This window comes from Triplophysa dalaica, chromosome 3 (genome assembly GCF_015846415.1).
Source record: "Triplophysa dalaica isolate WHDGS20190420 chromosome 3, ASM1584641v1, whole genome shotgun sequence".
Lineage (NCBI taxonomy): Eukaryota > Metazoa > Chordata > Actinopteri > Cypriniformes > Nemacheilidae > Triplophysa > Triplophysa dalaica.
This window is the reverse complement of record NC_079544.1, coordinates 28,240,152-28,256,762: the sequence shown is the minus strand read 5'-3', so window position 1 is coordinate 28,256,762 and position 16,611 is coordinate 28,240,152. Positions and strand designations below refer to the sequence as shown.

The 16,611-nt window shown below is 42.0% G+C and overlaps 1 protein-coding gene and 1 long non-coding RNA gene across 3 annotated transcripts; one reads left to right on the top strand and one right to left on the bottom strand.

The window, feature by feature from the left end:
- Nucleotides 1-6,934: 6,934 nt before the first annotated feature.
- LOC130418365 (uncharacterized) lies at nucleotides 6,935-13,740 on the top strand. Of its 2 annotated transcripts, none has more exons than XR_008906319.1 (7): nucleotides 6,935-7,009; nucleotides 8,202-8,368; nucleotides 9,145-9,220; nucleotides 12,309-12,426; nucleotides 12,931-13,048; nucleotides 13,381-13,492; nucleotides 13,601-13,740. It is a non-coding gene; the product is annotated as an uncharacterized LOC130418365 (long non-coding RNA). The 2 variants fall into 2 exon arrangements; XR_008906318.1 differs by having other exon boundaries at nucleotides 9,145-9,566.
- Nucleotides 12,582-15,254, bottom strand: cldn1 (claudin 1). The gene is made up of 4 exons (XM_056744469.1): nucleotides 14,693-15,254; nucleotides 13,827-13,991; nucleotides 13,541-13,625; nucleotides 12,582-13,099 (listed from the first exon to the last, which is right to left on the bottom strand). The coding sequence occupies exons 1-4, from the start codon at nucleotides 14,913-14,915 to the stop codon at nucleotides 12,943-12,945; spliced, it is 630 nt and encodes a 209-aa protein (XP_056600447.1). The 5' UTR covers nucleotides 14,916-15,254; the 3' UTR covers nucleotides 12,582-12,942.
- Nucleotides 15,255-16,611: the final 1,357 nt, after the last annotated feature.

Sequence of the window (16,611 nt, the reverse complement as noted above, 5' to 3'; positions counted from 1 at the left end):
CAAATTTACATTAAATATGAGTAAAGTCATATAAAATCACTTTGTGGATATTAATAATTCATTGCAGTTTATAAAAGTGTATGTTGAACATTAAGTTGTTAACTGAAAATGGTTATATCAAGAAAGGAGACAAGAAAGTGTCAGAAATGCAAATGTAAAGAAATGTTTTCAAAGCAATTGTTTGTGTTGAAATTGTACTTGTCGTACATTTAATAAACAGATAAACAGAGGATCGTTGAAAGAGCACATGCGACTCTCCCGTTCTTCTAATACTATTCCTGTTTTACAGTAATCTGTCTGCTGGGTCTCTGAAAGCGGGACCTGCAACAGATTCTTGGGGGCTCGTCCGGGATCGGCTTCACGTGACACAGGGAGTCTGATCCAATCATCTCAGAACCGTCTGGACCAGGTGGGCTAGTTGGGCTAGAGGCCGGCGGCTGCTACATCCACAGACGACGAGACACAAGGCGCGTGCCAGGTGATCTGGAGAAGATTATCTCCATCCTGAGGTCAAGGCTGCAACGAAAGGGAGAACGGAGGAAAAGGTCATGGCAGATCGTGTGAGGAAACGCTTGGTGTGGGACATCCAAAAAGATCTGGTCACACTACCGGCTGATGATTTGTTCTCCATTGCCAAGGCCATCGGGCCTGTACAAGGTAAAGATACATCGGAACTGGACCTGGAGGACAGTGACTGTTGTTTCGAGTACATCGATGCCTTCATGTCGAGTAAATCCTTGCTTGAGACTGAGGATCAAGGTATGAGTGGACTGCTGTCATTGCAAGAGACTGTAAGATCAGCAAAACAGATTTGCACTGTAATATGTACAACTGAAATTGACACAAACACTAATAAGACAAATACTTCGCACATACTACCTACTAACGACACATACCTGCCACCATCGCACCAACACCACACAAGCTTAGGGGGCACTGGAGGGGTTGGATCTGAGACTAACCTAGATATGCAAAAAATGCTTACAGAGTATGAAGAACTTGGCAAGAGAATACGTCAACAAATGTCACCTAACGGACACACCGACCTGACCCAAAGTGTAGAGCAGGGGAACGCCATTCCACCACCACCCCTGCACCAGACTGAACGACCTCAAGATACACGGAGGCCAGATTGGTGACCACTCATCGGACATCACATATAACAATGTGTGCAGACAGATGGACGCTGGCCTCAGAGAGAACTTCAGTGATACAGACATTGTCAGAGGTGTGCTAAGAATCATCAAACCCGGCATCTTCAAAGACATGCTGATAAATAAAGATGACATGACGGTAAACAAGTTAAAGGGGTTCCTACAGTCACGTCTGGGAGATAGGAGTAGCACAGAGCTATTTCAAGAATTGATGTGCACCAAGCAAAGTGAACACGAGACCCCTCAGCAGTTTTTATACCGTGTAATGGGGTTGAAACAGAAAATACTCTTTGCAGCAAGGCAAGCTGATTCAGACCGCAAGTATAGTGCAGCCACTGTGCAAGACGTGTTTTTACACACAGTGTACCAGGGCCTGAGTCACAGATGCAAAGATATTCGCTGCGAATTGAAGCCACTGCTTGCTGACAGTGATGTTACCGATGATGCCATACTCAGACACGTGATGAAAGTCACAAGCGATGAAAATGAGAGACTGCGGCGGCTGGGCCCACCGACCAGAACAAAACAGTCCACAGCAAGTAGCGCTCAAGTTCACAGTGAACCTGGCAGCGACGAGGGGGGGAGAACAGAGGCTGCTGCGAAGAAAAGCCAAAATGACCCAATCAAGCAACTGACCTCGAGACTCGACGCCCTAACCAACATGGTTGATGCACTACAGCGCTCCATGACGGCACAGGTGGAGAGAGGGTGCCAATGCTTAGGCAGTCAAATAGTTTCCCGCAGAGTGAGCCGCTCAAGGTGCTGTCCAAAGTGCACAGGAGAAGGGCGACAGGACTGTCCACACTGCTTCATTTGCAGTGAGGAGGGACACCGGGCAGCTGGATGCTTGAGACGACCTCAGTGGCAGGGAAACGGGAACCGGCCACTGTAGAGGGACAACCAGTGACCGCAGAGCAAATGTCCCAAACTGATTCAACCCACTTAGCGCTGGACAGCCATGGAGGAAGAAAAAACATTGATCAAAGACGCTCCAACCAGAGACAAAATGATGAATCAACAGACCTGAATGTGGACCACAGGACGTGCCAGACCAAAACTGACTCGATAATTAAACTGATAGGTAGCAAGGCATTAACCCAGTGCAACTTGAATGGACTCACCGTGAGAGCACTGCTGGACACAGGGGCACAGGTCAGCATAGTTGATCGTGTGTGGAAAGAGAAATACCTACCTGATATTGAGGTGAGACCACTGCAAGACTTACTGGGATGTGGGAACAACCTGGAGGTATGTGCTGTTAATGGAGATCCTATTCCATTCGACGGATGGACAGTCATTACAGTCAACTTAATAGGAAACGAGGATCCCAGCCTTTCCATCAATGTACCGTTCCTGATAAGCAAAATGCCAATTGAGAGACCGCTCCTGGGCTTCAACGTGATTGAGGAACTGATTCAGGGGCGACCCGAAAAGCTCATGCCAATACTCACCACTCTATTAGCTGGAGCCATTGATGTCCCAAACGAGAAGGCCCAAACCCTAATCGAAGTTATACGTACTGCAGAAGAAGATGAATATGGTCGTCTGAAGGTCGGTCAGAGAGGAGTCGTCATTCCATCAGGGCAGATTGCCTGGGTCCAATGCCGGGTCACACCAAAGTTAAAACAGTTGGGCTCTGTAGTCTTGTTTGAACCACAAGAGGATAATACCCATCTAAAATGTCTGGATCTTGGAGAAGGGCTTCTGGAGATACCTAATAGAGGTGACTCCTGTGTATCTGTACCCATAGGGAATTGCACCGGATGTGACGTAGCTCTACCGCAGGGTACGATTCTCGGGACACTGCAGCGGATAGAAAGAATAGTGGATCCTGGACAATCAAGTGAAGCAAGGCAAATGGTGAGGGTCCAGACTGCCGGGACACAAGAGGCAAATATGAACACAGGCTTGTGGCATCCTCCTGTTGACTTGGGGCATCTAAGTGACAGCCAACGTGAAGTCGTACAGAAGATGTTATACGAGGAGTCTAGCGTCTTCAGTAAAAGCGATGATGACATCGGATGCATCCCCAGCCTACAGATGTCAATTTCTCTCCAAGATACGATACCAGTTCAACGAGCATACTCTGCTGTGCCAAAACCGCTGTTCAGTGAAGTAAAAGGCTATATACAAGAACTCCTGGCCAAAGGATGGGTTGTCAAGTCCAAGTCACCATATGCCGCTCCAGTTGTCTGCGTGAGAAAAAAAGATGGTAAACTCCGCCTCTGTGTGGACTACCGCCTCTTAAATAAAAAGACCATCCCAGATCGACACCCACTGCCTAGGATACAGGATTTAATTGACACACTTGGGGGATATTCCTGGTTTAGCATTCTAGACCAGGGTAAGGCCTACCACCAGGGGTTCATCGACGAGGGTTCCAGACACATGACTGCGTTCACTACACCTTGGGGGCTTTATGAGTGGGTCCGGATCCCTTTTGGATTGTCAAATGCGCCTGCTGCTTTCCAACACAGCATGGAAGGGATGCTTGACTCCTTAAGGGATGAGTGTTGCATACCTTACCTGGATGATGTCCTCTGTTACGCCAAGTCATTTGAAGAGCATGTGGAGAGCCTAAGAAGAGTGTTAAGGGCCCTCCGATGTCACGGCGTGAAACTGAAACCTGAGAAATGTGAGATGTTCCGGGGGGAGGTCAGGTATGTGGGGCGCCTAGTATCAGCCGAAGGAGTAAGGGTAGACCCTAGGGACCTGGAGGCTGTTCGAGCTCTCGCACACAAGGCTCCACAGACGGTCGGAGATGTACGAAGGTTACTGGGCTTCCTCAGCTATTACCGGACATTTATACAGGACTTCTCTAGAATGGCAAAACCCCTTTACGAATTGCTGCAGGCAAAGGCAGGGGCCGAGAAAGACACGCACAGCCGAAGGAAAGCTAAAGGACCCCAAGTTCCCTCTAAGACTCCGGTGGAATGGATGAGAGATCATCAGCAGATCCTGGAGAGATTAGTCGGCATGTTAGAGGAACCACCAGTACTAGCATATCCAGACTTTAATCTACCTTTTACTCTCCACACCGACGCATCTGAAGAGGGTCTGGGGGCGATTCTCTACCAACGGCAGGAGGGGAATCCAAGGTTAATTGGGTATGGATCCAGGACACTGACAAAGGCTGAGAGTAACTATCGGTTGCACAGCGGCAAGCTTGAGTTCCTGGCTCTGAAGTGGGCAGTTTGCGAAAAATTCCAGGATTACCTTTTCTATGCCGAACACTTCACGGTGTACACTGACAACAACCCGCTGACCTACGTTATGAGCACGGCAAAGCTGAATGCGGTCAGCCATCGCTGGGTCGGGGAGCTTTCTGACTTCCGTTTTGACATCAAATACCGGCCAGGACGGGTTAACATTGACGCTGACACTCTGTCCCGTCTTCCCCTGGACATTGAAGCTTTTGAGTTAAAATGCACAGAAGAGTTACCTACCAGCATTGTTCAAGTAGCATGGGACGGTAGTCGTGTATCTGGTAAAAAGGATGTGGCCTGGATCGCTGCTTTGTACATGTCCACTGTGGAAGATGAAGCACAGCCATTCCACACTGGGTTGCCGACAATTGGAAGAGAAGAGTTGGTCACAGCCCAAAAGGAGGACCCAGTGATTTCGCAAGTAAGGCAGTGGAAAGTTGATGGGATCAATCCAACAGATGAAATGAGAGGAAGTCTAACTGGAACAAGCAGAAAGTTCATGTACGAGTGGAGCAAACTGCATGTGGAGGAGGGACTTCTCTATCGAAAGACGATGGGAAGAAAGCAATTAGTTCTTCCAAGCAGATACAAGAAGCTGGCCCTTGAGCACCTCCACGACAGGATGGGACACGTGGGGACGGAGAGGGTACTCAACTTGGCGAGGGATCGATTCTACTGACCATACATGAAGGCTGAAATAGAAGTGTATGTGACCAGGAAGTGTCCCTGTATAAAGCAAAAGAAACCAACAGCACATGTCCGAGCACCTATGGGTAGCATCACCACACACTCACCCATGGAACTAGTATGCATTGACTACTTGCAGCTGGAACCAAGCCGCGGAGGGTATGAATATATCCTGGTGGTCATGGACCATTTCACAAGGTTCGCCCAAGCCTACCCAACCAAGAACAAGTCGGGACGGACTGCAGCAGAACGCCTATTCCAAGACTACATTCCACGCTTCGGATACCCAGAAAAACTACATCACGACCAGGGCCGTGAGTTTGAAAATGAACTCTTCCGCACTCTTCAACAGTTTGCTCGAATTGGCCACTCTCGAACGTCACCATACCACCCCCAGGGCAACCCAGTTGAGAGGTTCAATCGGACCCTGCTACAAATGTTAAGAACACTGGCGGACAAGGAAAAGGAGAGGTGGAAAGAGCACTTACCTCAAATTGTGCATGCTTACAATTGTACACGGCATGAATCGACAGGATACTCACCCTTCTTCTTGTTGTACGGGCGACATCCACGCCTTCCAGTTGACCTGATCTTCGGCTTGGTGGAACAAACAGAAGAGATCACACCGAAGGGATATGCAAAGCAGTGGGCACACAGAATGAGTGAAGCATACCAGATCGCGGAGAACCACAGTCGACAGTCGAGTGCGAGAGGGAAAGCGCAGTATGACCGGAAAATGAAGGGGGTTGTGCTGAAGGCAGGAGACCGAGTGCTGGTCAGGAACCTTGGAGAGCGAGGAGGCCCAGGAAAGTTACGGTCCTACTGGGAAAAGGCTGTGTATGTGGTAAAGGAACAAATATCAAACAACCCTGTGTATATCGTATATCCAGAGAACATTGCCGGTGGAAAGACCAGGACACTACATCGAAACCTGTTGCTACTAGTGAACGACCTACCTGTTGAAGCTCCAACGACAACACCTGAGTCCACAAGGCCAAAAAAACAGAAAAAGACTGTGAGAGACACAAATCATGACAATATGGATGACCGAGACGGTGAGCTGACAAACTCTGATGCAGAGAGTAGTACAGAAAGATACTGGTTAAGGGCTCCAGTCCACTGGCCGACATCAGGGAGCCACCGATCACCAGAACAAGTTCCTGTGAGGGAAAACTTTGCGGTCATGCCGGAAAGGGAAAACTCAGGGAAGCTTATTCAGGACAGAGAAGTGCAAAGAACATGTGAGAGTCCAGTCGAGAGAAGAACTGCTACTTACCTTGAGGCATTACATCCAGTTGACGATGACGATGACAGGGCAAATACAGCAAGTGAGCCTGATGTTGTCGACAGAGCTGAGGTTCCAGAAATGGAAGGAGAAACCAGTGTTAGGAGGTCAGCTAGGGAGCGGAGGCCAAGACAGATTTATACATATGATATGTTGGGCTTACCGGCGATCCACCCCTACAACCCCACACTGAACTCCGTCACTGCTTACTCCATCCCACACATGCCTGTTTGGGGTTTACACCATTACACCACACCCAATACTTACCCTCACATGTACTTACCTTCAGTCCACACGCCTTATGGAGTTACAACTGCTGTTTGTTAAGAGTGGTTAAAGTGTTTGGTTATGGAAAGTGAGATGTTGATCATTGGAGTTTTTCTTACTTTGTCAGGGAGAGTGTGATACACACAAAGTATGTTCACAATTGTATTTCTGTTTATGTGTATTGAGTTAAGTTCATTCCCCACCGTATTTCCTAATGCAGTGTATCTACAAATTAATTATTGTATATTGAGCGACATGGGGAGAAAATAAGGGACCCTTATTTTGACATTCTTATTTGGAGAGTCGCGGACAGAAGTACGAACTGCGCATGCGTCCTCAGATAAACAGAGGAGCGTTGAAAGAGCACATGCGACTCTCCCGTTCTTCCCGTTCTTCTTCCTGTTTTACAGGTAAAGAAACAGAGATTTAAAGACAAACCTGTACTTATAGTACTGCGGTTGCATTGTTACAGTGAATGGTGAATGTTAAGTGTTAAATGTGGTGCAGTTTGAGAATTTGTTGTCCCTGTAATATGTTAGGTTCACACTAACGTGAAGAAATGTAATTTAAGTATGCTTCAGTGATCAGTATATCTGACTATGGTGTTGCATTACTATTTTTGGGTCGCACAATGTTCGATTGTGCATGTTGATGTGTTGTTCAACAATGTTAAGTATCTCTGAGAGGCTCACTCTGTTGCCGCGTTTGGCGCGCTTTATGGTCACGTGACCACTCGCCGCAGAAAGCATAGAAAGTGGCTGGAGTTGTGATGATCCAATATAAATACACTTCGCTGATGAGAGTAACAGTGATTTGCGTTTCTCATTGGTTCTGAGAATGAAGAGTAGTTGGAAATACTCAAATTTACATTAAATATGAGTAAAGTCATATAAAATCACTTTGTGGATATTAATAATTCATTGCAGTTTATAAAAGTGTATGTTGAACATTAAGTTGTTAACTGAAAATGGTTATATCAAGAAAGGAGATAAGAAAGTGTCAGAAATGTAAATGTAAAGAAATGTTTTCAAAGCAATTGTTTGTGTTGAAATTGTACTTGTCGTACATTTAATAAACAGATAAACAGAGGAGCGTTGAAAGAGCACATGCGACTCTCCCGTTCTTCTAATACTATTCCTGTTTTACAGTAATCTGTCTGCTGGGTCTCTGAAAGCGGGACCTGCAACATGTACATACATGAATGTTAAGCCACCCACAAATAACATATCCAAAAATCTACTTAAGCAGTCACCTGAACATGAGTCTGTAACATTATCAGCTATTTCTCTTTATACAGAAAGAAAAAAAACACATTTGAGATATGTGGTTTTGGAAGACCTTCATTTGAATGCCATGTCAACTATACACTCATAAAAACCCATGAGATCATATGTGTCAAAATGTTCTTCACATGTGAACAACATTACACCACATCTCATATGCAATACCATAGGATTTTTCGTGGGTATTTACATGAAAGATTTCCAAACACACATATCATTCACCTGTGAATGTAAGGGTTGAAGGCTACCTGTGCTTGCATAGACTCACACACCCTGTCAACAGCCTCATCTCTCTTCTCATCTGCCTCCAAATGTTCAGTGTTCTCAATCTCCAGATTCCTGTCTCGAGGTCTGTTGAGTCTCTCCACAACTAAATCACCTCGCTGATGGGTTCTCTGTTCTTCTGAATCATTCTCTGAGCTTTTGTCACTGTCTGACACTTTTCCAGAAGCATCTTCTTTCGGCAGCCTTGACTGACACATTACTGTAAGTCCTGAAGATGTTTTCTCTTCATTTTATCTACAATTATGAATTTTGAAAACGTGTAAAGAGTTCACTCAAATATACCACAAGGAATTAATATGTACAGTATAGAATAAGTTGCATTGTTTACTTAAACTGCGCAAATTTTTCATTGGGAATGACAGACCACAAAAGTCAATTTTATCAAACGTTCGCCTCAATCCTCAAGTCACATTTTTTGTCATTACATTAACAAATAAGCACGAATGCTTTATTTAACATAACACCGGAAAATATGGTTCAGTTTTTTATATGATTTGTGTTGATATGCATTTTCTTTATATTCTTATCAAATATGTCCATTACCTGTATGATGTAGATGTAATCTCTCTCCAGTCAGTGTCTCGCGCAGCTTTGCCATGCAGATTTAACCCTGGATTGTTCAATTTCAAAATGAAAAACAAATGATCAAAAGATACACGGACCCCTACAATATAGCAGGCTCGAATATGGTTATTTACTTTTTCCATCATTTAACCATCTCCAGAACCCTGTTTCATTTTATACTTCGGTTCGATTTTTCTTTTTCGAAGACCACACTGTCATATCAAACCTGAGATATTTTCCTTTTTAGTTTCTAAAAAGTTGTATATAGTTTTATTGCTATAATCAATTCTCTTGTCATAATTTCCCATTCTAACTCAAAGCTTATTCTTAAAAAAATTAACACGGTTGTCAACAATATTGTTAAACAAAATAAAATGACTCATCAATGTGCCATATCGTCTTTGCACTTTCAGCCTTCTGATACTGCCCTTCGCCTCCCCAGTGAGGCTCTCAATGGATGGTGATCTCTTCATCTTCCTGTAATCAGAGGTTAGTTTTGGCCTCTGCCACGAGCCTCCCCGATCACCTCAGAATATCCTTTTTTATCACACTCATTTCAGGTCTTTATCATGTAAACCCAATCGAGTCAAAATTTTCATTAATTACATTTAATATTTTCTATTTGCACTAATGGCGGACCACACATACTCTGCACAAGAGCCGATAGAGCGTCAATCTGTGTCGTCAAAAAATAGAAAATGCGATGCAGCAAGGCCAAGTCGAGACAAAAAAACAGCAGAAAACCCGAATAAACATCAATTTACAAAAAGTAGGGCATGAAGCAGGAAATGGGTTTGCTAAGCGACGCTGAAGTTGCCAGCTTTCTGCTGGACCGGTAAGTTTGTCTAATTTCCACAATATAAGTGAACTGTTTGTTTGATAGCTTTAAGTAATAGATGAGCTGCTCATCAAGTGAAGTAGCGTTTTTCCTTGTAAATTTTAAGCACTTTGTGATTGCATCATAAGTCCTTGTTGCATGGCCGTGTGCAAATCAAGTTAGAAATCATGTTAACAATCATAGTTTGCATAAATCGATTTATGCAAATTATGATTGTAAACATGATCATAACTTATTATAATACTGCTTAGCTTCCACATCCTCTGTTGTGCGGTCCTCCCGGGATACGTTCCTCTGCCTCTTCCTCTCCCTCTTACTGCCTGTGTTTTATGGGATGAATTCCGACTCAAAATGATTAACAAATGCACGCACAGTCTTTTTGAATGGAAATAGTGAAATGCATCAACTATTTGATGATATTCTAATGATGGGACCAGCACCTATAGTTTCCGTAAGCCTGCCATCTAGTGGCAGTTCTTATTTTTTGCACGGTTGCGCATGGATCTGCAGTTGCGTGTGTGTGGATTGTCCAATGCAAAACCGCGTAAAGAAAGTCTCAAAATCCACATGAACCGAACAGGATAAATGGACGCGCGTTGCAGGATACACAAATGCACAACTTCTCATTGGTATGCGCAAAATCAATATACATGAACATAAAATAAAACATTGCAATCACAAATCTGCCTCTATTTGTACAAATCGCTTCGTGTTTATTCAAATCTAAATTTCACAGAATCAAATCTTAAGGCATTTGTTTGTGAATCGTAAAATACAAATGTAACGTGCATCACGTTCACGGATGACTGTGCGTGCATTTGTTAATCATTTTGAGTCGGAATTCATCCCATAGTGTTTAGTCCTCTGATTGACTCTGTGATGATCAGAAACACGATTATAGATTAGATTACACATCTTTAGCATTAGCAAGCCGTTTCAATAGGTTGTAAATTACGAACCAAATTACCGTGTCAAAAAATGCTATGCAAAATAAGCGAATAAATCACTGACACAATGTTAAAAAAGTAACAATAATATTCACTATAACGATTAGAGTAAATTATGAATTAAGTCAATTTAATTTATTTTTCTTTGTAAATAAACCTTGTCACTTGACTTCAGTCTGTTGTTCGCCTGTGAGACGTAGATTGCAATTATCAACACCACCGATAATGGCCGCTATCACTTACGGAACCCTTTTGTCCAGTGACGGCAACCGTAGCTTCTTTAATGGGAGGGAGAGGGGGTAGCGGAGCTGTAGGTTGCAATTTCCTACATCGCCAATAGTGGCCTCTGAAACTTACACACAGAACCTTTAAAACATGTATGTTGCGTGCAATTCCTTATAGCCTATATTAAATATTTATGAATATACATTTTCATATTTGATTAGGTTATTTGATAAGGTTACAATAACTAGGCCTACATAGCAATTTAACTTACGTTTTTACTCGACAAACTCACCCTCCACTGAGGATTTTTGAGTCTTTGTTTGTTTCTCTTTACATGTCTTATTGAGCCTGCATGCGCTTATCTTCTGTTCCTTTGAACTTACTCTGTGTCCCTGGTGGGTTTGGGGATTTCTGACTTGCTAGTTTTCTTATTATCCCTGAATTTCATCCCCTTTGTCTAGTAGACGCGTTAGGCGCCATGTTATGCACCCAAACATCCTAACAGCAACTTCCACATCCACAAGTCAAGTTAAGTACATCCTAAGCACACACATTTGCATCCAACAGCCTCAAATACATACTGAAGATATGATCTCACCTACAGATCGAGTGCGCTGTCAGGCGTCCAGCCGTCCCCAGGACAGTGTCTTGCTAAATTCATGAGATTCGGTCACTTTGACTAGATCTTGGGTTTTATTCAGGTTCAGTTAATGAGTATATTTGTAATCACTTCACACAGAGACTTGTTAAAAGAGGTTTATCGCATCACCATAGAGAACGGTTTCGCTTTAAAAACAAATCATACATGTTATCATACAAACCTAACGAGAAGTCTTCACCACGAGGTTCGGCCTTTTCCTTTCTTCCTCTCTTCTTTGATTTTTCCTGGAGATCTTGGACAATTAAATCATACTGTACATGTCATACTAGATGAGTTCACGGTGAAAGGACGTCATCTTTATTGATTCTGATGGTTGCATTACACACAACAAAGAATACACCCAAAGTTTGGATTATGTAGTCCAACAAGAAGCAAAACTATGAAATTAATTTACATTTGAGGTTACTTTACATTTAAATACAAAAGTGAACAGTGTGTCTTCCCCACTTGTGTAATTTTGTTCTAGAAAAATAAGGATTGATGCTTTATAATGGTGACAATCAATCTAATCTAATGACAATCTAAATAATAATAATACATCACATGGACATGAGGTGTACCTGTGACTAAAATCACCCAAAAATGTGTCATATTCATTATAAACAAATCAACACACTATAGAATCAAACTGTCTGAAAAAAGACAACCACATGCAAAAAAACACGAATACACTTTATACTATTATGAAATCATGGTGGTTCTTAAATAATGATCATAAACACATTCATGGATATTCTATCATGCACATATACTGTATATACTAAAATGCATGTGATAGAAAATCATATAGCCTGAGGGACAGAATCTGCTGTGAATCCTCACACCCAAGAGTCACGCCATTCTCATGCTTACAAAAAACATTTACCATAACACACTTATGTGTTTGTTTGCCCCTATTTTTTTAAGCTAAAGATCTGGTGATGATGCTGGAAATGTCGAAATGCAGGATGGTGGTAAATTCAACAAGAGAACAGGACATCCTTCAGGGTTCCGTGGATGGAATGTATGGTGCAGGTCTGCACAGGTGAAGCACACAACAAGTCCAAACAATCTCATGAGCAGCACACTCACAAACAACACTGAATGAACACTGAATGTTTCTTCAACTCTCTTCTGTCACTTAAACTAAACAAAAGTACAGTAAACATCAAATAAAACAGATATGAACACTCATAAACATGTTTTCAAATTTTTTTCATTTATTAATTTTTTCCATCCAAACTGAATCTTCACATCTTGAGTGAAAAGCCAACATCACACGGGCATTCACAATGCGTGCTATATCATGACAATGGATTTAAACCCATAGATTTGAATAGATGCATTTTTCATTCATTTTTATTTTATATTGAGAGACAAACATAACCATTGAAAATGACTCTAATAAAGCAGGAATCCAAAACTATGACATATTACCAAATCACGAAGCAATATAAAAGATTTCACAGTCAAGAATGATCACTCGACACATTAAACTATAGGTTGCACACAAGCTGCTAAATTGCTTTTGTATTCCGGTGTTTTACAGTATTCCTAATCTTCACACACGATCCGTTCCCGGCCGTCCCGCTGCGCGCGGAGGTGGGTACGATTTACCAGCCGCTTTACTTCCGCAGTTACAGGAGAGCATGCTGCCGCCAATGATGGTGAGAGCCGAAGCACCCCAGGCCACATAGAGCGCCTTACCAAACTCATACCTGTTAACACCAAACATCAAATCATCAATTACAAGAGTCGTGTGCCGTTTCCAAAGCAATCGCACACTGTTAATGAGAGTGTGTTTTCCTACAACAACGAAACACTCCCTCCAAAAAAACATATGACTGTAATTATTGTAACAATGGTTACAGCAAAAGTTAAATCATTTAGCATAATTCGATGAAGCCGGAAAAAAAGTCACACTTTGTAATAAATGGCAATAATGAATGAATAAATAAGTTTGAGTTTGATTGATTAAATGAGTTTCTTTCTTTTGCAGGATACAATTTTTTGGGGGAAAAACACTGCTGACAAACAACGTTGGACGTGCATTAGATGAACATTTCTCAAAACATCTTCCTCAGAAGGAAGTGTCATTGAACAACATGAGGGTGAATATATTATAACAGAATTGTCTCCCTTTTGCTGCTAAAGCTCACCTTGAATTTGTGGGAGTGAATGGATCGAAGAAATTGCGTCTTATTTTGTCTCCATACCAGCTTGTGGCAGCAAGAGCAAGAACCCTTGTAGAGAGAAAGAAGATCCTTGCATGATGCACACTGATGGGCAATAATATGAACCTTTATTCATTACTTTTAATGTTATTTTAATACATTCACAGGTGCATCAGCCTGCTCATTTATTTTCTCTCTTCAGAGTTCAGAGATTTTTGTTTGTAAGAAGACAAAAGAGTGTTAGAAATGATAAAAATGAACAGCAACATATCTGCAAGGATGAAAAGGACGCCTCCAGCCAGGGCAACTTTGCTCTTTTGCTGCTTGTTGTCTGCCAGGCATGTGGTGCACTTCATACCAACGGCAGCAACCATCAGAGCGACAGCAACCAGAAAGATGGAAGAGATCATGAGACCTCGAGTAGTTGTAACTTCCCCTGGGACAACAGAAAACATTCTTCAGTCTTTCTTTATTGCTTTCACATCATATGTTGGCACTGTTTCTCAGTCCCACATCACATTCTCTTAATTCTCAAACTGTTACGCTAAAAAGTACAAAAGAAAATATCTGCCATACCTTTTGGTCAGTGTCTAATCGTTTGGCCACCACAAACAGTATGTGTGAACTCAAACAGAATGCAGAATAAACATAACAACTAAGACATACATGAAATATTATATTAAGAAATAGGTCTGCTGATTTTGATGAACAACCATAAGTGACAACCATATAAAACGTGTTTTACTGTAAAGTACCAACCAAATAAATGTGGGTTAAATGATTGTTGTACTTTTCTTCTTTTTACATTATTCTATAATTTAACCTGCTTCTTTTATCTCGTTCGCTGCAGACGAGGAGTATAAACCATGTCTCTGAAAGGCACACGAGAGCATTAATAATAATGATAATTCACTAATACTTTGTTGGACTTCAATTAAAGTGTTTCGTTGAAATGTTGTTAAGTGTTGAAGTTCTTTATCCGAGTGTTTGCTCAGTTATTCAGAGTATTTGTCGGACTTGTCTGAACACGCGCACGAAACGCTCAGCGTCAGAAGTGGAGTTTCAAACGAACATTTCTTTCACAGTCAAAATTAAGACGCAGTCGCCAATTTCGCGCAAGAGGAGGAACAGTCATACCTGGTAGATGTAATAGAGAGTCGTAGACTTTGCATTGCATTTGTCCGGTGCTCTGGTACACACAGGCCTGCCAGAGTCCCTCATACATGGCCTGAGATGTGATGATGTTATCACCGGCATATGAAGACATCTTCCACTCGGCCATGGATGTAGAAGCTATTAGACCAATAAATCCTAAAAAAGCCAAAGTGTAGCCGAGAAGTTGAAGCCCTGCGTTCGCCATTCGTTCGGTAATTTCAAAAGAAAATGTGAGGCAGAAGAGGTCTGAGATGTGTCAGAAGTTCTCTGTCAGCTCAGCTCAGACGTGAGAATGGTTGAGCGCATCTTTCGTGCGGCAGCAGGAATCGTATGACACATGTGGCGCCTCCTTGTGTTTAAATCCCTCTTCATTCACAACAGTTGATGTTGGCCTTCCATTTGTGTGAATTGACATGAATGCAGTGAACTACTAACCGATTAACGTTCTGTACGGAAGTGGATCTCCGGTTACATATTTTTCCAATCTAGTGTAGGCCTATAGCCAACTGCTGTAGTTTGACGTTTGTTTTCTACTACCTACATATTTTAGGAATTTGAATGATTTAATGACGTATAAATAGGTGTTTATAAAACGGCGTAAATGTTTAAACTTGTTTTAACATGATTGATATAACTGTTGTTTGGTAGTGAAAGAACAGACTGTGCTCACCGTTTAAGTGATTTGTGCTTTACATTTACATTTAGTCATTCAGCAGACGCTTTTATCCAAAGCGACCTACAAGTTGAGTAAACAATGAAAGCAATTGGGTCAAACATTAGGACAAAAAAGCATAAGAGCAATAAAAACATCTCTCACAAAGCCTTCTACAGTGTACAGATCCAAGCTTTTTTTTGGTAAGCCTGAATACTGTTCGATGCATTCTGATTACCTCCTAAATCAGAAGTCGCTTGACTAAATGCAGGTTGTTGAGTGCTTTTGTGGAGGAAGAATCACGTTTAATGTCTGACACAGAGTCAGACTTTGGAAAAGACTTTGGAAAAATCTAATGTAATTTGGATTTAAATACATTTAAGAGAAGTATTTTTGTATTTTCAAAATACTCAAAATACTTTGAGCCAGTCAACCTTTTTATCAGGGTGTTTTCGTGCATCAACCAACATAATTCAGGCCAGCAGGCCCTTCCCCCAACATTCATGAACGTGAGCTTCAGCTGTAGCTATAACCCAGCATTGGATCTGCGACTTTTCTGGAATAATGTGAGGATTTCATGGTCAATTTTATTTGTGTTTCAAATATTAACGTTACTGCGTGTTAGGTATAGGTGATGTCATGACAACATCAACATGTCGTAGATTCGTAGCGACTATATAAATTGATTTAACTTTTTTTAAATAGTTTATAGAGCTATTGGGGTAAGTAAATATATATGTGCACCTTTTAGTGGCAGGAATAATTGGAACATGAGAGTGGAAAAAGAAACTAGTGTGATTAATTAATTAAAGTGATTAAAGTGTGAGTAATTGTGTTTTGTTATTATAACTGCCGCGAAAGGAAATTCAAATTCTCACTTTCCACGTTGGCGGGCAGTTTTTTTTGTGCACGCTCTCCGAAACGGAGTGTCACGTGTGACGCGGTAAACAATTACATATTTCTATATTTTTTTCTTGTTTTTGTAGGCTTTGTACTCATCTTTAGACATTTTAACTATGCAATGTGCTAAGTATCTTTTTTAAGTATACAGGGCATGTTTATTGGGTTAAATTTTATCTGTAAAAAATGTAGGGGGCCCAGAAATTTTTGTTTCCATAGGGCCCAGAATTTCTGGCGGCACCCCTGGCGGTAAGTGTTGGAATAAGCGCACAGTTGCCGCTTTCTCTTGTTGCTTTGTGCAGTTGAAGCCTTGTTTATACTTTACAATTCACATAGATACGCCGCGAAA

What these genes read in the sequence shown, in the direction of transcription:
- cldn1 (XM_056744469.1), bottom strand. Translation starts at nt 14,915, where the DNA reads ATGGCGAACGCAGGGCTTCAACTTCTCGGCTACACTTTGGCTTTTTTA. An exon ending in CTCTCTATTACATCTACCAG is followed by an intron (nt 13,992 to 14,692) that starts GTATGACTGTTC and finishes CTGTTGTCCCAG; the next exon opens with GGGAAGTTACAACTACTCGA. An exon ending in TTCACTCCCACAAATTCAAG is followed by an intron (nt 13,100 to 13,540) that starts GTGAGCTTTAGC and finishes TGGTGTTAACAG; the next exon opens with GTATGAGTTTGGTAAGGCGC.